This window comes from Saimiri boliviensis, chromosome 2 (assembly GCF_048565385.1).
Source record: "Saimiri boliviensis isolate mSaiBol1 chromosome 2, mSaiBol1.pri, whole genome shotgun sequence".
NCBI lineage: Eukaryota > Metazoa > Chordata > Mammalia > Primates > Cebidae > Saimiri > Saimiri boliviensis.
In genome coordinates this window covers 229,842,172-229,869,445 of record NC_133450.1, presented here as the reverse complement: position 1 = coordinate 229,869,445, position 27,274 = coordinate 229,842,172, and the positions used below count along the sequence as shown (strand labels likewise).

Below are 27,274 nucleotides of genomic sequence, written 5' to 3'. Positions count from 1 at the left end.
ACAGTGACCACCAGCACCTAATAGCCAGTAGCTGGCACTTCTTTCGGCAGTGTCATCGTCGAGTGTCTGTGATGAGACATCTTCCTACGAACAACTTTCTTCAACACCCTAATGGATGGATTTCCAGCAAGTTTCAGAGGATATATGTCCAGTAGCTAATGAAAGCTCATTTCCTAAGTTCTAGAAGAAGCAGCTGTGTATCTACACAAGTCAAACTTTTTAGTGAATGAACAGAGGAGGGTTCAGAATTGTGTGACTTGATGCTTATATGATTTTGGTGATACTCTTTTATGTTTTTGCTTTTAATTTTATTTTTTTTTTAGGTTGCATGTTTACTTTGAAAGCATTTAAGGATGCAAAAAATACAAAGTGGCACTACCTATCCCACCCTAGCCCCAAGTAATTCTAGTAAATAGAATGGTATTTTTCCTTACAGAACTCTGTCTATGATACTATAAATGCATAATATTTTCTACAGTATATTTTATTTTATTTTATTGAGACGGAGTCTTACTCGGTAACCCAGGTTAGAGTGCAGTGGCATGATATTGGCTCACTGCAACCACCGCCTCTCAGGTTCAGGTGATTCTCCTGCCTCAGCCTCCTGTGTAGTTGGGATTACAGGTGGGCACCACCATGCCTGGCTAATTTTTGTATTTTTAATAGAGACAGGTTTTCACCATGTTGTCCAGGTTGGTCTTGAAGTCCTGACCTCAGGTGATCCGCCTGCCTCGACCTCCCAAAGTGCTGGGATTACAGGTGTGAACCACTGTGCCTGGCCAATGGTATTGATTTTAAATAATACAAATAGGGTCATTCAATCCATATGTTTCATTAACTTGCTTTTCTGACTTAATAACATGTCAGAAAATGAATTTAGACTATTTATATGTTTTAATATAATTAATGGTTCGCTGATATGAAGCTTTTTAAAAAATATTTTCAAATCAGATACTTATTCAAGAGGAAATCTTTTCAAAGAAATGCTGAACAGTTTGATTACATAGAAAAAGGAAGTAGTTTGTGGGTTTTTCATTTTTGCTAAAAATTTTATTTGGGTTATTAGGCAAGAAAACCCACAGAACACTTACCTAGATTTGAGGGTTGAGAAACTGACTTGAAAATAATAGGAAAATTTCTTTTTCTCTCTCCACGAGAAGCCTTTCTAAAAGGAAAAAATATATATGTATAAGTCTAAATATTTATTTAGATGGAGAAATCACAACATTTTGCTGGAGACTTGGAGATTCAGGTCCTTTCTAAATTAGACCTGTTCAGGAAATTTACCAGAAATGCTTACGTGGAAATTCTTCCTGTTTTGGCCTGTCCTATCTGCCTTCTCCTTTTCATGGTTCTTTCAATTCTCAGCAACTCAGGCACTCACAGGGTCTGTATAAGTGAGGGGTTCTCTGGCTCTCATAGCCCTTCACTTCATTAGCCTTAAGGTAAATTTACATTTGTTCGTGAATTAAACCCACTGGGCCCCAAGTTAAGAACCTCTATTTTACATTAATTTTAATGGCTTCCTAGTGACTTACTGGATAGATGTACAATAATGTATTTAACCAGATACCTTCTTGAACATTTAAGATGCTATTATAAACCACTCAGGGACAAACATTCTTATAACTAAATCTTTTCATACCTCCCTGGATGTTTCTTTAGGATAAATTCCTATAAATGAATCAAAGGGTATGCCAAATTTTAAAGCTGCCTTTCCTTTTCCTTCCTTCCTTCCCTCCCTCCCTCCTTCCCTCCGTCCTTCCTTCCTTTATTCCCTCCCTTTCTCACTCCTTCCCTTGCTGGAAGGAAGGTCAAGACATGACCTGCTTATCTGGCTCAGAAAGAGCTTATGGAATGCCATGCTCCACGCTCAAGAGAGGAATGCCTCTTGGAAGCACAAGAATGCGACCATACTAGCTAGCTCCTATCTACAACCCCTCTAGCTTGTTTAGTGATTAAATCTAGAATAGAATTTGTCCTACATGCCTCAAAGGAAATGCCAAACCGCCCTAGCTATCTCCCTCCACCCCTCTACCACATTCTTGCTTTGTGTTGTACACCAACAAATGATGTGGGTCTCCAGAGCTTGGGGCCTTCACAGCCTCCATACTCATGTTGGCACCCCCGTCCCCACTTAATGCACTCCTTTTTTTTTTTTTTAATTTGTCTTTTCTCATTTCTTTGTCTCTGCTGTCCCTTGCAACCCCCACGCTCCTTGTCAAGGCTGGTCCCCCACTCTCTTTCTTTCTTTGACTCTCTCTTTTTCTTTCCTTCTTTGACTCTCTCTCTTTCTCTCTCTCTCTCCTTCCTTTTCCTTTATTTTCTTTCTTCTTTCTTTCCATGCTACAGTGCAGCAGTATGATCATCATTTACTATGACCCTCTAGCTCTCTTCCTTCTTCTTCCTTCCTTTTCTTCTTCTTTCTTTCTTTCCTTCTTTCTCTGTTGTCCAGGCTACAGTGCAGTAGTATGATTGTCGTTTACTACAGCCTTGAACTCCTGGCCTCAGGCTAAACTCCTGCCTCAGCCTCCTGAGTAGCTAGGACTACAGGCATGCATCACCATGCCCAGCTAATTTTTATTTTTATGTAGAAATGGGGGTCTCATTGTCTTGTCCAGGTTGGTCTTGAACTCCTGGCCTCAAGTGATCCTCTTGTCCTAGCCTCCCAAAATGCTGGGATTACAGGCATAAGTCACTGCACTTGGATAAATTCTTATAAGTGAATCAAAGGGATGCCAAATTTTAAAGCTTTAGATTTCGTAGGAATATTTACGTTTCATTTCACAAATGAAGCATGTGAGGGTGGCCGGGTGCAACGGCTCACCCCTGTAATCCTGGCATTTGGGAGGCTGAGGCAGGTCGCTCACTTGAGTTCAAGACCAGCCTGGCCAACATGGTGAAACCCAATCTATGCTAAAAATACAAAAATAGCTGTACGTAGTGGCTCATGCTACTTGGGATGCTGAGATAGGATAATCGCTTGAACCTGGGAGGCAGAGGTTGCATGAGCAGAGAGAGATCGCACTGTTGTACTCCAGCCTGGGCAACAGGAGGGAAACTCAACTCAAAAAAAAAAAAAGAAGAATGTGAGGGTGTGGTGTTTTATACATATGGATCTTTAGACTCAATGATGCTTTCTCTCTCTCTCTCTCTCTCTCTCTCTCTCTCTCTCTCTCTCTATCTCTTTCTTTTTTCTCTCTTTTGGTTAGAAGCAGAATCTTGCTCTGTTGCCCAGGCTGGTGTGCAGTGAGTGGTATGATTACAGTTTACTGTAGCCTTGAACTCCTGGGCTCAAGCTATTCTTCTGCCTCATTATCCCAAGTAGCAAGGACTACAGGCATGCACCACCAAGCCCAAGTAATTTTAATTTTTTTTTCTTTTTTTGTAGAGTTGAGGGTCTTATTAAGTTGTCCAGGCTGATCTTGAACTCCCCGGATCTAATGATATGCCTACACTGTCTGGGGTATATACTATGGGGTTTGTTGTTGTGTGCCAAGAAAGAATTCGGGACTCGGACACATGTGGGTGGATTAAGGAGTGGAAAGTTATTTAATAGACAGAAGAAAGGAGAGAGGAGAGCAACTCCACAGGAAAGAGAGAGATGTCCAAAGAGGGGGTGAGGCAGTGGACCCAGCAGATTTTATAGGCAGGTTGGAGAAGGCGGTGTCTAATTTACATAGGGCTCACAGATTGGTTCCACCAGGTATGACATCCACATAGCATGTGGAGGGTGAGGGAGGGGGAAGGAATGCTGGTCACCCCACCCTAATCTTATTATGCAAATGTGCTTTCCCATTGATTGCTTCTTACTGTATACGTGGCTGACAAAGAGAAGGAAAGATGGAGCTGCCATCCTGAACATGTCTAGTCCCTAGTTCCTGCTGGCATTCACCAGTGCAAGCTCCCAGCTTGCTTGTCTATGTCTACAGCTCGACTTTACAGGCTGCTCTTTGTTAGTAAATGATTTGAGGCTGCTTTTCATTAAAGAAAAAAGCCATACCAAGGGCTCCCATACCCTTACTATCTGCTTAAGTGATTTCAACTTAACTCCTATATCATGAATTGATCCTCTTGCTTTGGCTTCCCAAAATGCTGGGATTACAGGCATGAGCCACCACACCTGGCCTTTAAGTTCAACCCCGAATTATGTATCATTCACAGTTTACCATGGAAACCATTTGCCACTGTAAAAGATTTTGCATCAGAACTATTCTTTGTGTGAAATCCCAGATTGCTTCCCTCCATTTCCCAGTTTTGCTGCATTAATTTAGATTCAGCTCTGGTTGTTTGTGCCACATTCTGTTCTGTGGTCTATTTGTGGTAAACCTTTTAGTTTGACATGAGGCAGTGGTTAGGTATTTTGCTGAGCATTATTATTTGCTTAATTCCTCAGAAGATCTTAAGAGGACTGTCTGATACATAAGAGGTGCTCAATAAATGGGTGATTGTTGAATAGTTAAAACAATCCTCTAACTCCAGAGAACCAGCTATGTATGTTTCAGAAACCTCATCAATCCTGCTCTCCTAACACTTATGTGCTAGATGCAAATTGCTGTAGACTTTTTGAGAGGTCCATAGTTGTTCTAAGCCTTATGATTATAGAGTTTTGTAAAACAGTGTGTTGCATTTTGTATGTTACCTTATTAAAAAGCACAGAGATAAGGAAATCAGCAAAAGAGAAAGAGATAGCTGGGCTCCAATATTCATCTTTCTTTCTCCATGACTAGTCCAAAAATAAAACAGGCAAAAATTTCTGAGTACCTACAAGGCTAGACTGATTTGAGGAATCCAAGTTAAATGAATTCCATTATATAGCCCGATTCTGATCTGTATCAGCTGTTCACATTTAGTTTTACATATCATAATAAGGTTTATTGAAGAAGCTGTGGAAAGAGTGACCAGTAGAAACTGGCTCTGTGTTTTGTATGGTTCAAAATAAAAAAGATAAAAGCATGATTTCGTGAATTACATTGAACGGAGTTAGCCAGCTTGCTTTAGGCAGGCAGTAAGGGAAGAGTCTCTAGAGAACCTCCCATCCGTGTTTCGTATAGATAAGGAAACTTACACGGAATCTTGCCTAAACATGCCCACAGTGTACTAAGGGCCCAAATGCATACTGGGGGAATGGGGTGGAGCCACCAGGAATTTGTACTTTATGCAAATAGGGAACCCAACCCCTTAACTTGTATGTAAAAGCCCTTGTATTCAGCTTGAAGCAGGCAACTGGGAACCTGCTTTCAGGACCCCTCTCTTTGCTGAGAGCTTTCCTTTTACTTAATAAATTCTACTCTACTCACTCTTCAGGTGTTCACCAACTTAATTCTTCCTGGTCTTGAGACAAGAACCGGGTCTCGCTGAGCTAAGGAGAAAAAAAATCCTGCATCAACATGGTTCATTGCCATGTGAAGATAATTTGTTTTCTTAGGTTCACAAAGTACAGAGGCGGAGAATTAAGAAAATAATTTCACAGGGAATACACTCCATAGATGATGTATATTAACTACATAGTGAGTGAGTTCCAAAACTACTAAAGCCTAGCTGCTCAATTAAGATTGAAGCAGAGCTCTGTGGAAAATAAAGTCTAACTAAAGATTGAGGTGGGTATGGTGGTTAATGGCTGTGATCCCAGCATTTTGGGAGGCTGAGGCAGGAGGACTGCTGAGCCTAGGAGTTTGAGATCAGCCTGGGTGACTTAGTGAGACCCCAACTTTACAAAAACCATTAAAAAAAATTAGCCAGGCATGGTGACCTGTGCTTGTAGTCCCAGCTACTCAGTGGGAGGCTAAGGTAGGAAGATTCATTGAGCCTGGGAGATCAAGTCTGCAGTGAGCCACAATTGCACTGCTATATTACAACCTTGACAACAGAGTGAGACTGTCTCAAAAAAAAAAAAAAAAGAAAAGAAAAGAAAAACAATTGAGGTGTATCTTTTGAAGGCTGAGGTTCTTGGGAAAGATGGTGTCCAACATACAGAAGATCTGTGAGAATATGCAAGGACCCATGATGCTAGAGGGTGGTGCCAGTGTTGGTGGATAGGCTTCAAAACTTAAAGGCTAACAGGGTGTGGCCCTGTTGCAGCCTGAGCTGGTAGTGATCAGGGAAGTGGCTGACAGAGTGAATGATCTGCCACCCGCTGAGCTCTCAAAGCATCTTGCAAATTCTTGAGTTTATATGTATTTTGAAATCCTGTAGTTGAGGTCAGTAACTTACATATGGTGTTTGATGAGGTATAATTAGCTTATTAGCTAGGGGAGGTGACGTTTATTTCAAGTTCATACATGTGGGATCTGGTGAAGGGTGAATTCACATTCCCAGTGGGTGGGGGAGTATGTTCTAAGTTGTGGCTAAACACGAATCACTCACTCTTGTAGCAAACTATGTGTTTGGAATCATTTCAAAGCTACGTAACGCTGCTATTTATCCCGTGTGGGTTAATCTCCTGGGTTTGTGTCCTGATCATCAAACTATGCTAACAGTGCTTGTGAAAAGTGGGATTCAAATTCTACAAACACACACAACCACATAATATCTTCTTATATGGCAGGTTGACTCATTTAGAAAAATGGTCTTTAAGAAAAGTTTCGTCTATATTACATACATATTTAGCATCATTGTAAAATCATTGCCTTATTGTTGGGTATTTTCAGGTAATACCTTTCCAATTGGGTGGTTTGGGGTTGTGGTTGTTTTAAAATTATTTTAAATACTGTAACCTTTTAGTGCTCACGATGAGGGAAACTACGATGTTTATTAAATGGTAGTTTCTTGTTCATCTGAATAAGGACATCTGCCAATGGCAAACTGTAAGAAACACTGTGGTGTACCTTGCGTTACTTTTTGAATTGCTTTCACACCTGCTTAATTTTATTTGAACAAGATCATAATACAAAACAAAAATCTCACAGTTCTCAATGCACTCCCTTATCTAGCTGTAGCATTACATTCCTTACCATAAACAGCAGCAAACATGATCTTTTGCATCTTGAAAAAGTAAATGATGTCAGTATTTATTTGTAATGCATTACAGTACACTTAAGTACAGTCAAAACAGAAGGGGGTGTATTAGTAATTTCTCTGACACATTACTTTGGCTCAGATAAAACATTCCGCCTTTGCCTTCAGTGGCCAACTTAGCATTACCGTTTTGTTCATATGCAGGCAATCTTTTCAATTCATCATACTATTTTGTTCGCTGCAGCACTAGGCATCTAATTTACAGAGGTTTGGCCACAGGGTAAAATCCTGTTGTTTTCTGGGAGCCCGATTGTAGTAACGGCATGTCCCTTCCAGCCTCTTCTTATGGACCATCCTTCAGGTCAGGAAAGGGCTAAGCTTTACCGCAGTTCCCAGCGTTTGATGCGACCCTGGTATCGCGTGGGGAGCGTTAAGATCCCTTTCTAAGAGAGTGACTGATTGATGGCGGGGAAGGGGGTAGGCGCGGGCTTAGCTCCGGGAAAAGGCTGGGGCCCGAGTTGGAAGCTTACAGAAAGGTGACTTGAAGAACGTGGGGAGTCGCTCGCAGTTCGGCACGGTGGGGCGGTGGCCGGGGCTGCTGAGGACAAGCGGCCCGCAGCGCGCGGAACGCCCGCCCCGAATTCCCGCCCCCACGGGCGCGCTCCCTCCCGCCGGGCGCGCAGAGGGGCGGGGCGGAGCGCGCGAGGGGGTGACAGGGGGCGCGGTGGGAAGGGGGCGTGCGCTCCGCCCCGCCTCTTTCGCGGCCGCGCACGCCCCGCCTCCTCCCTCCCGGCGCGTGCAGGGAGCCGGCTGGCGAGGCGTGCGGTGGGCGGAGCGCCGCGCTGACGTTGCCCGAGATGCGGGCAGGTTCCGCCGCCTCCAGAGCCGCCGCCGCAGCTGCCGCCGCCGCCGCCTCCGCCTTGCCTGCCACCCGGGTTTGTATGAAAACACCGGGCGGCGGGCGGCGAGGGATCCGCCGCGATCCGGGTGCCGAGCCGGGTGCTGCGGCTCTGCGCGGTCCTCGCCAGCGCCCCATCTTGAGCCGGTGAGCGCCCCGCTGCGGTCCGCGCGTCCCAGTCGGCCGCCCGGCTGCTCTCCCCGGGCCGCGGGGTTGGCGGGCGGCGGCGGCGCCCGGGGGCAGGAGGGGCGACGCTGGATCCCCGCGCCCCTTACCTGACGCGTTGTGTCTTTCACGGGGCGTGAGGGGAACGGACTCGGTCTTGAGGGAAAGCCGGGACGGGCTGGGGCTTTGGCTGGATCTGGAAAACGCCTTCTCCGGTCCCCGGACCCTAGGCGGACCCCCGACCCAGTCCTCGAGGAGGGTGTCGGGCGCGGTCTCTGGGCGGAGGCCGCCCCTTCTGCTCTGCCCTTTCTCTCAAGCCGGAGCTCGCGGCGCAGCGGGGAGTCCAGCCGAGGGGCTGCAGGGCCGGGGGCGGGCGCGCCCAGCCCCGCGGCCCCCCACCCCACGGTAGCGGGCTGCGGAGTCGCGGGCCCCTGTGCTTAAGGGCTCCCGGCTGAGCGCCAGCAAGGTGGCATTCGCTGTGACATCGGCTATGGGCAGGTTTGCTTCCTCTCGCTAGGTGGTTTGAGCTGAAGTGTGTGCCTTCTGTTTACAACTTGTCGCCTTGAGCTTTTGGTTTGAACCTGAATCGGGTCATCCTCCGTGACAGTGCAGAGTTTCCCTAGTGTCTTCCTTCCTGAATTGCGGGTTCTCAATTGTCAGTGTTCAAGGACTCCTGTCACCCAGAGGCTGGCTCCACTCTACTGTCGTTCCCCACCTTGTGCTGCCGAGTAAACCTCTTTTGAGCACCAGGGGAATTGGAGTTTTTTTGGGTTCCTTTCCTGGGCGTTTACTCATTGTAGGATGGAGTTTTCATGCATCATGGTGTAATCGATGTGAATATGGATAATTTAAAGACCATTTCCCCGTTTTAACAGAGCTTGCTCAAGTGCCTGAAGGTAGCGGAAATTTTCTTTGGCAGAAAGTTATTTTTGTAATTGTATTGTGGAATATTTTTAGTTAAGTATGCCAAAAAAGTGATTTATTTAAGGCACTTTAAATGGTGCTTATTTTAAAACATGTGCCAAATGTCAAAACCAAACAAAACTCTAAAAGAGCTGTATTTCCTACGTAGAATTACTGCGAGATAATTAGTTGTGCCTTACCCACTGTTTCTCATCCTGCAGGCAGAATTCTAATATGACTTGTTCATTTTCCCATTCCACTTTTCTGGAGTTAGACTGTATGGTGAAGTTACATGTTCATTTTTAATGATCACAAAACTCTCCCTTGAATTGATTCATCACATAATTGCAACTGCAGACTCACTCTGAACTCGGAAATGAAGTGGATAGGCTTAAAACTACCCTCATATTTGGCCAGTATTGCAAAGCATTTAAATCTATTAATGTACACTTGTAGAAGCTATTTTTATAAAGCTTTTCCAATTGACTTGAACTGAAGCATTGCACTCTTTAAAAAAGTCTAGCTAATGGTTTTACTTCCATTAGCAGAAGGAAAAGAGGTCCAAGAGTTAGGAAATTTTGTAATTTGTATTCTACTTTATTTATTTATTTATTTTTTGAGATGGAGTCTCACTCTGTTGCCCAGGCTGGAGTGCGGTGGTTCCATCTCTGCTCACTGCAACCTCGCTATATTGGATTCAAGCAATTCTCCTGCCTCACCCTCCCGAGTAGCTGGGATTGCAGGTGCCCGCCACTACGCCCAGCTAATTTTTGTATTTTTAGTAGAAAGGGTTTCACCATGTTGGCCAGGCTGGTCTCGAACTACTGACCCCAGGTGATCTGCCTGTCTCGGCTTTCCAAAGTGCTGGGATTACAGGTGTGAGCCACTGTGCCTGGCCTGAATATTTTAAAACCTCATCCAAAGTATTCATCTTCCCAAATCTACTTTCTTTGCTTGAAGTCCCCTGCTATCTGGAAGTTGAACAGTGCATGAATAGTAGTGGATGCACCTGTCAGAGGGCCATCTGCAAGGTGGGAGCTTTCCTTAGGCAGTGGGTTTCAATGTAAACAACAGATTGTGTAGGGTAGGTGCTGAATTTTCAACTTCATATGTTATTATTGATTACTGTGCCTGTGTACTATAGTGTAGTGGCTAAGGGGTTGGGCCTCTGAGCCAGATGACTAGGTTTTGTGACCAGGCTTTGCTTTAGGCAAGTTATTTTTATTTATTTTTTTAAGGCAAGTTATTTTTCCTCTTCGTACTTTAATTTTCTCAGCTCCAAAATGACATAATAATAGTGTATACTCTTAAGATATTCTCAAATATTGAGTGATTAATGCATGTAAAGTGCATAGTCCACAGTGCCTGGCATTTAGTAAATGCCCAGTAAATGGTGTTATTATTACCGTTGCTCTTCCTCAGTCTTCTAAGGGATCTAGTAAGCGGAAAAAGGACTTTTGGCTGATGGAGCAGTATTAGTGCAGATTAATTCCACTATGACCCATTTGCTCCTTTGGGGTTAAATGAGAGCTTAGTCTCACTGTCCTGCCTTGGAAACATGTAAGTCAGTTTTAAATAGAACAGCTAGACCCTGAGCTGGATGCCCTGGCATGATACTGGAGAGCTGCTGAAATATCCCTGTCTGTCCCTTCTGACAGAAGCTTGGATTGTCTCCCTCCTGTTGGTGATGGCTGCTATTTTAATCTTTTAATCATCTGTTTTTGAGTTTGTGATTGGGTGTTTCTTTGACTATAATGTGCAGCTATCAAAAATAGGATCTGTCAAAATATTGGTAGGTATGTACGTGTTTATTTGATCAGGATATTGTATGATGTTTCCAGGGTACACAAAACCAGTTTTATCTAAGCATTCTTTATTTTCTTCTTTATTGATATTATGTAGAGTGAGGTCAGTTTTGATTTGACATTGTGTTCATTTTCAGATTTCATATAATTTTCCTAGGGACTTTTTTTCCCTTCCAGTAATGATTTTGCATACTTGTTCTTGGTTTGCAGGGATCTGATATTAAAACTCTAAATGCTTTCAAACTTTTGGTCTCAGAATGCTTTCATTCTGTTAAAAGTTATTGAGGATCCCCAGAAAACTTTTGTGAATATTTACTGTATTGTAAATGAAAAGAGAAATATAAATTGTTTTGTCAATTCACTTAAAATGACAGCTATAAACTCTTTACATGTTAATATAAATGCCATAGTTTTAATGAAAAGAACTTTTTTTAAAACAAAAAATAAGGTAGTGAGAAAAGTGGCATCGTTTTACTTTTTTGTAAATCTGTCTGGTTTAATGGAAACAGCTGGATTATCATATTTACTTCAGCATCCAGTATATTGCAATATGTTGTTTGGATTGAAGCATATGTGGAGAAAATCTAGTCTCACACAGTTAATGGCTTAATATGGTGGGGAGGCCAGGGGAGAGAACATTTTAATAACTTTTTCAGGTAATTGTGGATATTCTTGTTTGGCATCATATAAAAACTCAGTAAGTGCCAGTTTCTTAAAGGTTAGTTGCAGTGAGGAATCTGAAATCATGTAAGTGGATTTTTGCCTGCTCTGTTACATTAAAACCCATTGGTTTGAACTCTGAATGGATCTTATACCCATTCCTGAAATTGTAACATCTTTCCTTGGTCATTTGTAAATATTAGTTCAGTGTTATGCAGACCTTCCAAATGTTGACATCTTTCATCATGCAATAGCAAAGAAAGTTACGTTTGTTAATATCACCACCCATTCTGTTAGAGACAAATTATTGGGACGCTGTTTAGATCTTGACATGATGGTGGTGGATATGATTTTTCCAGAATTCCGATTTTTGCTTGAAAGCTCAAATTCTATCATTGGCAACAGATGTGACTACCAATCGTTTACTTAAGGTGACAAGCAAGTTCACTTTACTCTTTTCTGAGAAAACCTCTGCCAAAATATTCCAGTTTGAATAATCATAGTCTGTCAGTCATTCTTTCAGTCACTTCCATTTAAAAACAGGCTAGTTGAAGCTCTCAATTCAGTAAAGAAGTACTTTACTTTCAGACAGCCATCAACTATTGTAATTTGGTATGTAGCAGAAATGGTTCATGCAGACTTCTCATTTTGTCACATAAAAAGGTGTGTAAAAATGAATAATTTTTACTGTTTCAAGGACATTGTTAAGTGACATTGACTTTTTCTTGTTTTATAGTTGCTGGTGCTTGATGGTGACTTTAATTCATTCTAAGATGCCAGTAATTTTAAGATTTTAAATTTTAGTGTTTTACAAATAGTTTTGATCTTGTGGGTCCCCTAAAAGAGTGTCAGAACGCCAGGGGCCCATGTACCATGCTTTTAGAACTTCTGGATTTAAATCTTAAAGAGGATTTCTCACAAATCTTTGATTAAGAAGTGAAGTGGTAGTGACAATCTCTGGTTTTTTCTGTTTTAGACTTTGGGACCTGGTAAAGGCCTTATTAAAAATTTTTATTGTAGTTAGATAGTAGGAGTAAATTCTACAGTGTTCTCTAGCACTATAGGATCACTCTAATTGATAATATATAGTTTCAGATAGCCAGGAGGATGTTGAATGCTCTGAATACAAAGAAATGATAAATGTTTGAGATGATGGATTTGCTCATTACCCTGATCTGATTGCTATGCATTACATGTATCAAAACATCACTGTGTACCTCATAAATACATATGATTATTATGTGTCAACTAAACATATAATAATCATGTATTTTAACGTATAAAATTAAGTACAGTAAAGGTTATTCAAAGAAAGTTTCTTAATGGTTATAGTCAGGTGCTGATACAGTGAGATTTATAGTATTAGTAATCTGAATACCATCTAAAAACAAAAATCAGACTTGGTAGTACATTTCTATATAAATGTTCAAATTTAACATTTTGGGAATGCAAGTATTAAACAGTGAAGGCACAATGCAAAAGGCTCCACTATTATCTAAATAGTAAACTTAAAAAAAAGTGACCTGTTTTCCCTTCTTAATCTCTGCTTATTTCTCACTTAATTCATGCTGAGAATGAGCTATCCTAAGGAGAAATGCCAGGTACTTGCTGTCTTTGCCTCACATTTTTTCCTTATGGGGAAAATGATTTAAAATTATGAAGATTATAAGAATATTCTTTACATTGGGATTAAAAACAATAATAAAGTCAGCCAGGGGGATTTATGGTAGGATAATGTTAATAAAAATCTGAACACTGCCTACATATAATAGAGTTTAATGAATTAAAAAGAATATTATTTTGACAAGAATTCTTCAGGTTTATTTATGGTTGGCACACTTTCTAGACTTCTTTTTGGTGCCTGGTGAAAACTAATCTGACACCTTTTAATTTAATCTGATTAATTTTAACTTATTTACATTTGAAACTTGACTTTTTCCCATTTTTTAATGCGAGGTTCGTATTTTGGTCTTTACAAAAAATTTATTTAAAAAATGGTGGTAAAACATATATAACATAAAATTTAACATTTAAACCATTTTTAAGTGTGTAGTTCAGTGGCATCAAGTGTACCCATTGTTGTGCAGCTGTCACCACCAGACAGCTACAGAACTTCTTTCATCTTCTCCAATTGAAACTCTGTACATATTAAACAGTTACTCTCCCTCTCCCCCATATTCCATTCCCTGGCAGGCACTGTTCTGTTTTCTGTTGCTATGAATTTGACAACTGAGTGGGTCACGTGAGTGGAATCAATCATACAGTGTTTATCTTTTTGTGACTGGCTTATTTCATTTAGCACAATGTCTTCGAGGTTTGTTCTTCTTGTACCATGTGTCAGGACTTTCATTTTAAGTCTGAATAATCTGTTGTACATATATACTAGATTTTGTTTATCCTTTCATCTGTTGATGGACACTTGAGTTGCTTCTACATTATGGCTTTTGTGAATAATGCTGCTGTGAACCTAGGTATGCAAACATCTCTTCAAGACTGACTGACCTTCCTTCCTTCCCTCCCTCTCTTCCTTCCTTCTTTTTCTTTTTTTTTTTTTTTCAAACAGAGTCTCGCTCTGTGGCCTAGGCTGGAGTGCAGTGGTGCAATCTCAGCTCACTGCCATCTCTGCCTCCTGGGTACAAGCAGTTTTCCTGCCTCCGACTCCAGAGTAGCTGGGGCTACAGGCATGTGCCCCACGCCCGACTAATATTTGGTATTTTTAGTAGAGATGGATTTCACCATGTTAACCAGGATGGTCTCAATCTCCTCACCTTGTGATCCACCTGCCTTGGCTTCCCAAAGAAGACCTTGCTTTCAATTCTTTTGAGTATATACCTGGGAGTGGAATTGCTGGATTATATGGTAATTCTATTTTTAATTTGTTTTTGGAAACTTCATACCGTTTTCCATAGTGGCTGCCCCATTTTACCTTCCTATCTTAGTGCACAAAAATTCTAATTTATCCACGTCAGCACTTACTATTTTCTGTTTTTGTTTTGGTTTTGGTAGCAGCCATCCTAATGGGTATGAAGTAATATCTACTAGTTTTGATTTGCCTTCATGTTGCTGTATTTGGTTTGCTAGTATTTTGTTGAAGATTTTTGCATTAGTGGTCCTAAGGAATATTAGTCGGTCATTTTCTTGTAGCATCTGTCTGACTTTGGTATCAGTGCAGTGCTGGCCTTATAGAATGAGGTAGAAAGTGTTTCTCTCTCTCTCTCTCTCTCTCTCTCTCTCTCTCTCTCTCTCTCTCTCGGTAGGAAGTATTCCTTCTCTCTCTCTCTGTCACTCTCTCTCTCTCTCTCTCTCTCTCCCCTCTTCTTCCTCTCTCTCCTCTCTCTTTTTTCTTTTTTTTAATGTTGGTGGAATTTACCAGTGAGGCCATGAGGTTTAGGCTTTGCTTTGTAAGGAGGTTTTTAATTACTGATTATATCTCCTTAATAGTTATGGGTCTATTCTATCCTCTGTGGTTCAGGCTTGGTAGGTTTTGTGTTTCTAGGAATTTGTCTCCTCTATGTTATCCAATTTGTTGGTGTACTGTTGTTCACAGTACTCTTAAAATCTTTTTGGTTTTGTAGAATTGGTTATAACGTCTCCCCTTTCATTTCTGATTTTAGTAATTTGAGTTTTTTCTCTCTCTGTTTTAAACCTTGCTAAAGGTTTGTCAGTTTTGTTAATCTTTTCAAAGCACCAACTTTTGGCTTTGCTGATTTTCTGTATTGCTTTTCTAGTCTCTTTTTAAATTATTTCTGCTCTGGTCTTTTTAATTTTCTTCCTTCTGCTCATTTTGGGTTTAGTTCTTCTTTTTCTAGTTCCTTAGTTATAAAGGTAGGTTGTTTTCAAAGCTTTCTTCCTTTTGAATATGTTTTTATTTTTTATTAAATTTTTTTTTTTTTTTTCTGAGATGGAGTTTCACTCTTGTTACCCAGGCTGGAGTGCAATGGCACGATCTCGGCTCACTGCAACCTCCACCTCCTGGGTTCAAGCAATTCTCCTGCCTCAGCCTCCCGAGTAGCTGGGACTACAGGCATGCGCCACCATGCCCAGCTAATTTTTATATTTTTAGTAGAGACAGGGTTTCACCGTGTTGACCAGGATGGTCTTGATCTCTTGACCTCGTGATCTACCTGCCTCGGCCTCCCCAAGTGCTGGGATTATAGGCGTGAGACACCGCGCCTGGCCTGAATGTGTTTATATCTATAAATTTTCTCCTTAGCACTGCTTTTGCTGTATCCTGTAAGTTTTGGTGTGTCATGTCTTTCCTTTTATTTGTCTCTGTTTTCTAATTAACCCGGTGATTTCTTCTTTGATTCATTTTGGTTAAGAATGTATTGTTTAATTTCCACAAATTTGTGAATTTCCCAGTTTTCTTTCTCAGGTTGATTTCTAACTTCTTCTTGTGAGGTTGGAGAGCACACTTTGTATGATAAATATCTTTTAAAATCAATTGAGACTTGATATATATATCCTAATATATATCCTAATACATCCTAATTATATATGACCTGTTTTGGAGAATGTTCTATGTGCACTTGAGAAGAAAGTATATTCTGTTGTTGAGTACTTTGTTCTAAATATATGTTAGATCTGGTTGGTTCATTATGTTCTTCAAATCACCTCTCCACGTCTTTCTGGTCGCTTTTTTCCTTATTGAAAGTGGTGTATTAAGTCTCCACCTTTTATTGTAGAAGTATTTCTCTCTTTAATTATATTAGTTTTTGCCTCGTTTATTGTAGAAGTATTTCTCTCTTTAATTATATTAGTTTTTGCCTCGTATTTTGATGATCTGTAACTACTTCATATATTTTGGTAGTGTGTAAATGTTTGTAATTGTTTAATCTTCTTGCTCTATTGAACCTTTTATTAATATATAATATACCTCATCGCTTGTAAACTTTTTTGATTCAGGGTCTGTTTTTTCTCATACTAGCATAGTCCTTCCTGCTCTCTTTTGGTTACTATTTGCATGGAATATCTTTTTCCATTCTTTCTCTTTCAGTGTATTTGTGCCTAGGGATCTAAAGTAAGTCTCTTGCAGACAACATACAGTTGGATCATTAAAAAAATCTATTCTGCCAATCTTTGTGTTTGATTGGCAAATTTAATCCCTTTACATAGGGGTTTGTTTTTGTTCTTTGTTTTTTTGTATGCCATATAGCTGTTTTTATTCCTCATATTTTATATATTTTAATTTATATTGGGATGTTAGCTGGAGCTGACTCTGACTTGGGATTATAGTGCTTTCTTTATAAAAATGGGTCATAGTCATAAGTTAGAGGCAGAGAAAATATGTGTTTCAAGGTATGATTTTAAATTTCATCACCAATATTCATTCAGAAATTTTGGCTTTGTTTAAGTCTGAAAATGGTTGAAATCTGAGTTGGAGGAAGAGTTATTTTAAACAAATCATTTAATAATTAAAGTGTAATGAGATTCTGCTCTTCAAACATACCTAATTTATTGATAATAAAATGGAAATGTCGGGCCAGGTGTGGCGGTAATCCTAGCACTTTGGGTGGCCGAGTTGGGTGGATTACCTGAGGTCAGGAGTTCAAGACCAGCCTGGCCATCATGGTGAAACCCCATCTTAAAAAAAAAAAAAAAAAAAGGAAATGTCACAAAGAAAAGCAAATTAGACCTTTTATAAGTATCTGAACATCTGCATCTTCTGTAGAGGAGTGTATGAACCTTACAGATTTGTTTGGTTTTAGTCCAAATGCTTGATCAGGAAAGGTATGTAAACTTTTTGCAGGTTTACTCTTACCCACACTTTTTGATAAAATTAATGACAATAAAATAGGTGAAAGATTGGGCTAAAACATAACAAAATCATTGGGCTGGGCTTGGAGCCTCATGCCTGTAATCTCAAGTACTTTGGGAGGCTGAGGTGGGAGAATTGCTTGAGCCCAAGAATTTGAGACCAGCCTGGACAACATGACAGGACCACCGTCTCTATAAAGAATGAAAAAAACAATTAGTTGGGTGGTGGTGTGTACCTGTGGTCCCAGCTGAGGCAGAAGGATTGCTTGAGCCCAGGAGGTTGAGGCTGCAGCAAGCCATGTTTGTACCACTGTACTCCAGCCTGGGTGACAGAGCAAGACCCTGTCTCAAACCAAACCAAACCAAAACAAAAAACTGCTAAACCACTTCCAAAGTAATTGCACCATTTTACCTTCCTGTCAGCAATGTGTGAGGGTTCTAGATTCCCACATCCTTGCTAATACTTGTTATTATGTGTCTTTTTAAAGTTATAGCCATTCTTTTGGTTGTGAAGTGGTATCTCATTGTAGGCTAAGTTTCAAAATAGCAGTTAGGCATAACATGAATGATAGTACTCTAAGATGAAGTTAATGTTCCAATTAAAGTATTGAATAGGTTGATCTAGGAATGGTTTTTGACCCTGGCTATGGATGATTAATATCACTTCCTAAATTAAAAAAAGTTGATGTCACAACTTCCTTTCATCTCTGAGGGTATTGTATATTCCCTTTCCATTTCAGAACCCACGTCCTTCATTTAAAAATAAAACAGTAAAGACACACTTGTAGAGAAAGAACCACTTTTCCCTTAAGCAAAGAGAGAGTTTACCATAGGCAGCTAAATAGTTTAAAGAATTGTTGGAATGTATCAGTATGGATTCAATCAGGAGATAGAAACCATACAGTAATTTAACAGGGAAAGAATAATATAAGGAATCATTGACTATAACAGGGGATTGGAGTAATAAGAGATTTACCAGTGAGAAGTAAAGATAATGCCAACAAATATAGGAATGGCAGATACAAGGAGCAGTGACTATCCCAGGACTAAGAGTGCTTTTCCATCTTCTAGGTAAGCCTTGATCCTACTGGAAAGGACAAGGTCAAGGCTATGTCAAAGGGCAAGTTCAAGCTATGGTACAGCACCAGTGAAATTTGCTGGAAATTTACCCCTTAGGATACCAAGGAATGCTGGTTATGTAGAGGTATCTCATCAGAGATACTCTGCTACAAAACTGCCTAGGCACTTGTTGGAAAAGCAGTACATACTGAGGAGCCTGGTGATGGAAAAACCATCCTTGTTGGAGTAGGGTCCTGGAAAAGCCTTGTCTGCTGGAGCCAAGTGAATGCCCTGGAACCAGGAAGCACAATACATTTTCCTTGCAATGTCTTTCCAGTGCCCTCTGCTTACAAAGCTTAATATCATGTCAGTTGGTGGATAAAAAAAATATTTAAAGGGCACAAATCCATTTTCACAGAGCAGGGGAAAAAGGGTGAATTGGGAGATGAGGGTCAACAAATCAATATCTGGCACAGGCATTAAGTGGCTTACTTACTTTGGAAGAATTAAGTTAAGAGAGATGAAGAAAGAGACAGTAGATTGAGCATTGAGGAAAAACTCTCAAACCTTAGCACAGAACTGGGAAACCAAGGGAGTTATCTCTTTTATGATTAGGAAACCTCCAGCCTAATTGTGAAATTGTTTCTAGAGCTTCATTTCTGGATCCACACTGCTGTTTCAGAATCTGGAAACTGTTGAGGTCAGGAGACTATGGATCAGGAACCTCAGGCTATCCTTACTAGCTGTAGAACCATGTTGGGCCTGTTCTAATGTGTACCAGCTGCCTGCTAGTGACTGCCCCAACTTTTCTCAATCTTTATACCCTGGAGGAACTATGAAATAACTTTTAGGTCTCTTGTCTTTTTGGTAATAGCCATCCTAACAGGTGTGAGGTGATGATATTTCATTGTGGTCGTGAATTCCATTTCTCTGATAGGTGATGTGGAGGACCGTTCTATATATCTGTTGGCCATTTTAATGTCTTCTTTGGAAGAGTATCTATTCAGGTCTTTTGCTGATTTTTTAATTGGGTTATTCTTTTTTTTTTTTTTGCTATTGTGTGTATTTCTTATATATTTAAGATATTAACCCCTTATATCTTGATATAAGCCATATATCTCGATGTATGGCTGGCACATATTTACTCCCAACCTATGGGCTCTCTTTCATTTTGTTATTTCCTTTGGTGTGCAGAACTTTTTATTTTGACATAGTCCCATTTGTTTATTTTTGTTTTTGCCTATGCTTTAGATCCTATGCAAAAAATTGCCAAGACCAGTGCTGAGGAACTTGTTCACTATGTTTTCCTCTACGAGTTTTATGGTTCGGATCTTTAATTCACTTAGCATAATGTTTTCAAGGTTCGTTTATTTTGTAGTGGATATTAAACTTCATTGCTTTTTATGGCTGAATAGTATTTTTTTGTATGTGTATACCACATATTGTTCATTCATCTGTTGGTGGGCACTTGGGTGGTTTTCATCTTCTGACTGTTGTGAATAATGCTGCTGTGAACATCGGCATAAAGTATCTGTTTGAGTCCTTGTGTTTAGTTTTTTGGGGTATATACCTAAGAGAATTGCTGGGTCATATGGTAATTCTATGTTTAGCTATTTGAGGAACCATCAAACTTTTTCATAGTGGTTGTATTTTTTACACACCCACCAGCAACATACCTAGGTTCCAATTTTTCTACATCCTAACACTTTTTACTTTTTTCCATTTTTATGATAATGTCCTGTGAGATACAAAAATGTTTAGTTTTGATGAAGTCCAATTTATTTATTTTTTGTTGTTGTTCATGCCTTTGGTGTCATACTAAGAATTCATTGCCAAATCCAAGGCATGCAGATTTACCCCCATGTGTTCTTCTAAGCATTTTAATTATTAATTATTAATATTTAATTATTAATGTATATTTAGGTTGCTGATCCCTTTTGAGTTAATTTTTGTATGTGATATGAAATAGGAGTCCAGCTTCATTGGCATGTGGATATCAAGTTGTTCCAGCACCATTTGTTGAAGAGACTATTTTTTCCAATTGAGTGGACTTGACACCCATGTCAAAAACCGATTGACCACAGATAAATGAATTTATTTCTGGACTTTCATTCTTTTGGTTTCTATGTCTATCTTTATGCTACTGCTACTACAAGCTAATTTTAACTGATGTTATTTCTTTAGGTTGGTGCGAAAGTAATCACAGTTTTTGCCATTACTTTTAATTAAAAGTACAATTAACATTAAAAGTAAGGACAATAACTGTGATTACTTTTGCACCTAATATACCATGAAAATTATTGACAGTATCAAATAGCAAAGCTATTAAAAACCATAAGCAAAAGCAATACTAATAAAAATATAGTCCAAGACGTAATTTATGTAAGATTTTGAAATAAGCCCACTCTTTTTTTTTTTTTTTTTTTTTTTAACTGACTGACATGGTGAGGCTCAAATATAGGTCCACAGGTTAACAAAATATTTGTTTGTGTTTTGATTTTTTTCATGTTTTATAGGCTCTAATGTATACAATAAAATTACCTTTTAAAACTAAAAGAATGAAGTTTATCTTGTTCACATAAAACCTATTTTTATTTTGCTTAATTTGAGATAAGCATTCACAGTTTTTGTTTTCATCTGACATGAGACAGTTCCTTCTTGCTCTAGGTGCTTGTTAAATAAGAAAAAACTTAAGAAGTTGAAAACCTGCAGCTAAATGTTCATTACTTTCCTATGATTGGCAGGACATTACTGGTTCAGAGAAATCTATAACTTTTTTAGGGGTAGATCAGTAAATCTCATCTTGAGTGTGTAATCAAGAACATACAATGTGGCACACAAAATTCTTCCTCCTCAAAGTCAGGTTCTCAGCCTGAGCATAAGATTCAGAGACGGGGTTCCTTTCTTAGTCTTACACTTATTTGAAAAGAAAAGAAAAGGGAAATACTATTTACTTTTCCTTTTTAATATTTTTCTTCTATGTCAACAAGATTTGAGATTTGCAGGTAAACATTTTCACTCTCAAGTGCAAGAAACAATGGAAACGTTTTAAGATTTCCTTTATTTTGATCATAGGATTTCTTTTTCCCCAAGAATCTTGTCACTTGAAGTAAATATATGTATATTTTTTGAGACATGGTCTTGCTGGAGTATAGATGCAGTCATAGCTCACTGCAACTTCGAACTCCTGGGCTCAGGGATTCCTCTTGCTTCATCCTCCCTTGTAGCTGGGATTACAGCCATATGCCACATGCCAAGCTAATTTTTAATTTTTTTCTAGAGATGGAGGTATCGCCATGTTACCCAGGTTTGTCCAGAACTCCTGGCCTCAAGTGAGCCTCTTGCCTCAGTCTCCCCAAAGCACTTGGGATTACAAGTGTGAACCACCACAGCTGGCCTTAAAAATATTTTCTCTAACACCTTTCAGAGAGTTGTTCAGTTACTTCATGTGATAACAGATGTTTGCCGATTGGGCCATTCTTCATTCTAAAAATATTTGGCAAAATCTGGCCCACTGTGTTTGTGAAAGCACTCTTGGAATTCATCTTTCAGCTTAGACACCTGTTGAGAATTCTTCTGCTAAGCCACTGTATTTCTGTATGTGGTAGATTTATGTGCTCTTCATCCATGTTTTTACACAGCTCTTTAAACATTTTTGAATGAACAGGTTTTCGTATAGCACTTAATACTTTTTGGGAGCTTCAATTAGAGCTTTAAAAATTTCATCCCCTAGGGCTTTTGACACCAGCATCTCTCTGTGAAGACAAACACTGTATTGTGAAGTCAGGTTTGCTTATATTTTTTTGAGAGGAAGCCTCCCTCTTGCTCAGGCTGCAGTGCAGTGGTGCAATCTTGGCTCATTGTAACCTCCACCTCCTGGATTCAAGTGATTGTCCTACCTCAATTTCCTGAATAGCAGGGATTACAGGTGCCTGCCACCATGACTGGCTAATTTTTAATTTTTTGTAGAGACGGGGTTTCACCATGTTGCCCAGGCTGATCTCAAACTCCTGACTTCTGATGATCTGCCCACCTCATCCTCCCAGAGTGCTAGGATTACAGATGTGAGCCACCGTGCCTGGCCAAATTTTGGAGCACTTTGGAGTGCAATGGTGTGATCTTGGCTCACTGCAACCTCTGTCTCCCAAGTTCAAGTGATTCTTCTGCCTCAGCCTCCTGAGATGACAAGCACCTGCCACCACACCTGGCTACTTTTTCTGTTTTTAGTAGAGATGGGGTTTCTCCATCTTGGCCAGGCTGGTCTTAAACGGTTGACCTCAGGTGATCCACCTGTCTCCGCCTCCCAAAGTGCTGGGATTATAGGCGGGAGCCACTGTGCCCGGCCAGATGTTTATTTCTAACAGTTCTGGAGGCTGGGAAGTTTAAGATCAAGGCACTGGCAGGTTCACATCAGGTGAGGATCTGTTTCATGGTTCATAGATGGTGCCTCTTCACTGTATGCTCACATGGTGCAAGGAAAAGAGCTTAATTTTTAGGGTTTAAAAAAAATTTTTTTTATAAGAACTCTAAACCCATTCATAAAGGTCCCACCCTTATAACCTAATTATCTCCCAAAGGCTCCAATTTCTCATATTGTCACTTGGGGTTAGTATTTTAACATAGGGGTTTTGGGAGGCACATAAACATTCAGACCAGAGCAAAAATGTTTAGGTATTTTTATTTCATTTATTTTTTTGAGACAGGGTCTTGCTCTGTCACCCAGGCTAAAGCTCAGTGGTATGAACACAGCTCACTGCAGCCTTAACCTTCCATGCTCCAGTGGTCCTTGCATTTGAGTTTTCTGAGTAGCTGGGACTGCAGGTGTATACCACCATTCCTGGTTAATTTTTAAAAATTTTTGTAAAGATGGGATCTTGCTATGTTGCCCAGGCTGTTCTTGAACTTCTGGGCTCAAGCAGTCCTCCCACCTTAGCCTCCTAAAGTGCTGGGATTGCAGATGTGAATCACTGCACCCAGCCTCAGTTATTTTTGAATCATCCATTTTAGAAGACAGTAAGTTCTTTGGAAGAAGACAAAGTAGATTCAGGAAGGGGCAATGAGTATGCTAGGATCTGGAGGTAGTTTGCAATATTAAATAGGATAGTTGGGATGGGTAGTATTGAAAAAGTGATACTTGAGCAAAGGAAGCGATGGAGTTAGTTATTGCAATATCTGGCAGAAGCACATTTCAGGCAAAAGAAACAGCTTATGCAAAGGCATTAAGGTGAGAGCCTGTTGTGTTAGAGGAAAGCAAGGAGGCCCAGCCAGTGCATCCAGAGCAGGGCAAGTGGGAAGAGTTGTAGACAGGAGATGCGGTCAGGGAATTAAGGGCGGGGGGTATTCCCCTAGGGCCATTTATGCCATTGAAATGGGCAGCAGCACAGAGCTTTGAGCAGAGTGGTGGCAAAAATCTACCTAAGATGTTTTATCCTTCTATCCTTCAATGTATGAAAAGGATCACTACAGATGTGTTGGGAATAGACTGTAGGGGGCATGAGAGGCAGAAGGGAGACTAGTGACATTGTTGGCTTGACCATGGTAGATGTGGTAAAGTGATCAGATTCTGGATATATTTTGAAAGTAGAATTATCAAGACTTCCTGATGTATTGGATGTAGGACAGGAGACGAGGATGAAGCTAAGGTTTCAGATTGAGCAACTAGAGACGTAGAATTGTCTTTAACTTAGATGGGAAAGCTAGGGTAGAGCACACTTGGAAGGGAAGGTCAGATCAGTTTCGCATATGTTGAGTTAGCAATATTATTAGAGATCCAAATGGAAATGTTGAGTAATTACAAGACTAGAAGAGATCACCAAGGAAGAGACTGTAGTGAGTAGAGGACGAGAAAGGACTAAGCCCTGGGCATTCCTTTAAAGGAAACTTAGAAGTGGTCAGTGAGGTTGGCAGAAAACAAAGTGTAGTCAAATGAAGAACGTACTTCTAAGAAGAGGATATGGTCAGCTGTATCAAATGCTGCTGATAGGACAAATAAGATGAGAACTGAGAATTGATAATTGGATTTAGTAACATGGAGATCATTGTTTATTGATAAGAATGGTGTTGGTGAAAAGTATGGAAATGTGTTTAACAGAGGATTGGAAGAGAGGGCTTGCGTGAATAAACACGTCTTTGCTTTCAGAAGGAGAGAAATGGGATAGTAGCTGAATTGGGGAGATGAAAGAAAGTTTTTTTCCTAAGACACAGAAATATCATGATTTTATGGTGATGAAAATGATCCGATAAAGAGGAAAGAGTAGATTATACCTAAATTCTGAGTTCAGTTTTTATAGTCACTTTTTGCATGCATTCTCAGTTCTTCTGCCCCTCTTTTGCTTTATCACACTTGCTTGGCAAAGCCACAAACTTGGTGATGAAATGCATTGCTTCCGCTTCTAGGTGCCTGCACTTTCTATTGCATAATTTTTGTCATGAACACAAACTTTTGCAAGCTTTTTCATTTATTCTGAAGTGTTCTGGCTTCAGGCTTCAGTAATAAAAAGTGAACTGTAAGGGATACACTGGCCTAGCCTCTGGATAATAGGGTTGAGAGCTAACCTTTTTCCCAGGGACTCTTAAGCCTAGAAAGCAGAATTCTTTGAGGTTGTCTATTTCTTTAGTGAAAATTATTTGCCATGGGTTAGATGCTTGATACTGCTGAGCGTGTTCCACAGTTGTGGGCCATGGAAATACAGAGGAGGTAAAAAGTTATTCTTTGCAATTCCAAAGTTTTAGTTAGCCCTGTTTCATAGTCTTCCTCTGTCATCCTTGTTATTTCTGAGTGCTAGATTTCTAGTTTCCTGGGTTTTTCTTTAGCAGAATACCTGTTCCTTCTTCTCCCTTAATTTTCTTTTCTGTCACTGTAGGCTTAAACATAACCAACCTTCCTTCCTCCCTCCCTCCCTTCTTCAGAATTCTCGTTGCTTTATTTCATTTTATTTTATTTTTTTTTGAGACAGAGTCTCACTCTGTTGCTCAGGCTGCAATGCAGTGGTGTGATCTCAACATACTGCAACCCAACCTCTGCCTCCTGGTTCAAGCGATTCTCCTGCCTCAGCCTCCCGAGTAGCTAGAATTATAGGCATGCACCACGAGGCCAGGCTAATTTTTAAATTTTTTGTAGAGGTAGGGTTTCTCTATGTTCATCAGGATAGTCTTGAACTCCCGACCTTAGGTGGTCCTCCCACCTTGACCTCCCAAAGTGCTGGGATTACAGGCATAAGCCATGGTGCCGAGCCCTTTATTTTTTATAAACTGCTATAATAAGCTCCTGTTAGAAGTTTTTTAGACATTACACCACATTGTCTTGATATTCTGATCATATATACATACACATATATATGCATTTTTTTTTCAGGAGATGTTTAACAGATATATACTATATATTGAATATTTGCAGTCAGATATTCTTAAATACGTTATCTTGTAGCGTATCACTTTAAAGTTAAAATGCCAGAAACGACACCAATATCTACAGTTATTTTAAGGAATGTTATATAATGACACATTAAGGTGTACATTCTTTTGACTTATAATTCTTAAAAGAATAATAATAGCAAAAATGATGCAAAACTTTCAGTGTGAGATTATGATGAAGCTACATTTTACAAAAATATAGCGTAAAATGGCAATAATCCCATTCAACATCCTAGACTAGATTCCTTCAGGAGGGGCTGATAACTTATACAGCTGAACTTTAAAGTTTACGGATAAAGACAGTTAAATACTGCTACTGAGAAATATCTCTCTTATAACATATACAACTTTCAGGCCACAGTTTTGAAGATCTAAAGTAGTAAGTTGGTTTGATAAATTAGTCAGTTGGCACTTATGAACACATTTATTGTTTTGCCATCTTTAAAATACATTTTCAGAGTATCACTAGAACTTTTGATGTACTTTACAAATTCTTTGTTTTGGTGTTCAAGTGCCCTGTGGTTCTGGTATTGCTATTTTTTTTTTTTTTTTTTTTGAAAGAAAAAGAGAAAGGGGGAGAGAGAACAGGAGTCTTGCTCTATTGCTCAGGCTGGAATGCAATCTAAAAATAGGTATTAAAAACCTCTTTTATGCCGATAATTGTGCTTAACAGCGGAGACAGGAAGGAATAAGGGAAGAAAATAACAAACAGCCAACTAATATTTAATTTAAGTCTGTGAAATGCTATGCAAATGCTGAAGAGTGATTTACTTCCAATTATGTGGTCACTTTCAAAATATGTATAATATGATACTGAGAAAAATGTATGTTCTGTGGACCTGGGGTGAATAATTCTATAAATATTCACTGAGTTTACTTGTTCCAGGTCTGAGTTCAAATCATAGATGTCCTCATTAATTTTCTATCCGTTGATCGGTCGAATATTAACAACGTTGTGTCAAAATCTCCCGCTATTATTGTGCAGGAGTCCAAGTCTCTTTATAAGTCATTAAGAACTTGTCTTATGTATCTGGGTATTCCTATATTGGATGCATATATATTTATGATCATTGACTCCTGTTGTTGCATTGATCCTTTTACCATTATGTAACGTCCTTCTTTGTTACTATTAAAGTCTGTTTTGTCAGAGACGAAAGTTACAACTCCTGTTTTCTTTTTTTTTTTTTTTTTTTGCTCTCCATTTGATTGGCAAGTCTTCCACCAACGCTTTGTTTTGAGTCTGTGTGCGTCCTTGCTTGTGAGATGGATCTGGATACAGCGAACCGATGGGTTTTGACTTTTCAATTTGCCTGTCTGTGTCTCTGATTGGGGCATTTAATCCATTTAAATTTAGGATTAATATTGATATTTGTGAGTTTAATATTGTCATTTAATGCTAGCTGGCTATTTTGCCCATTAGTTGATATAGATTCTTCATCATGGAGATACTCTTTACCTTTTGGTAAGTTTTTGGGATGACTGATACTGGTTGTTCCTTTCTATGTATAGTGCTTCCTTCAGAAGCTCTTGTAAAGCAGGCGTGGTGGTGATGAAATTTCTGAGTGCTTGCTTGTTCGTGAAAAATTTTATTTTTCCTTCATTTATGAAGCTTAATTTGGCTGGATATGAGATTCTGGGTTGAAAATTCTTTTCTTTG

General features: G+C 39.7%; 1 protein-coding gene and 1 long non-coding RNA gene across 7 annotated transcripts in view; one reads left to right on the top strand and one right to left on the bottom strand.

The window, feature by feature from the left end:
* Positions 1-1,091: 1,091 nt before the first annotated feature.
* Positions 1,092-8,553, bottom strand: LOC141583793 (uncharacterized). Of its 2 annotated transcripts, none has more exons than XR_012516688.1 (3): positions 8,131-8,553; positions 5,301-5,362; positions 1,092-1,165 (listed from the first exon to the last, which is right to left on the bottom strand). It is a non-coding gene; the product is annotated as an uncharacterized LOC141583793 (long non-coding RNA). The 2 variants fall into 2 exon arrangements; XR_012516689.1 differs by lacking the exon at positions 8,131-8,553 and adding an exon at positions 7,488-7,585.
* Positions 7,800-27,274, top strand: part of AGTPBP1 (ATP/GTP binding carboxypeptidase 1) — a 175,934-nt gene continuing 156,459 nt past the window's right edge. For 3 of the 5 annotated variants that reach the window (XM_039475079.2, XM_039475078.2, XM_074395489.1), the window contains exon 1: positions 7,912-8,002. Coding sequence is in view for 1 of the 5 variants with exons in the window: in XM_039475080.2 (XP_039331014.1) it covers positions 7,815-8,002 (188 nt within the window). In the remaining 4 variants the exon portion in view is untranslated. Of the gene's footprint in view, positions 8,003-8,549; positions 14,248-27,274 lie in introns of those variants that run through there. The other 2 variants (XM_039475080.2, XM_074395488.1) reach the window with 2 other exon arrangements.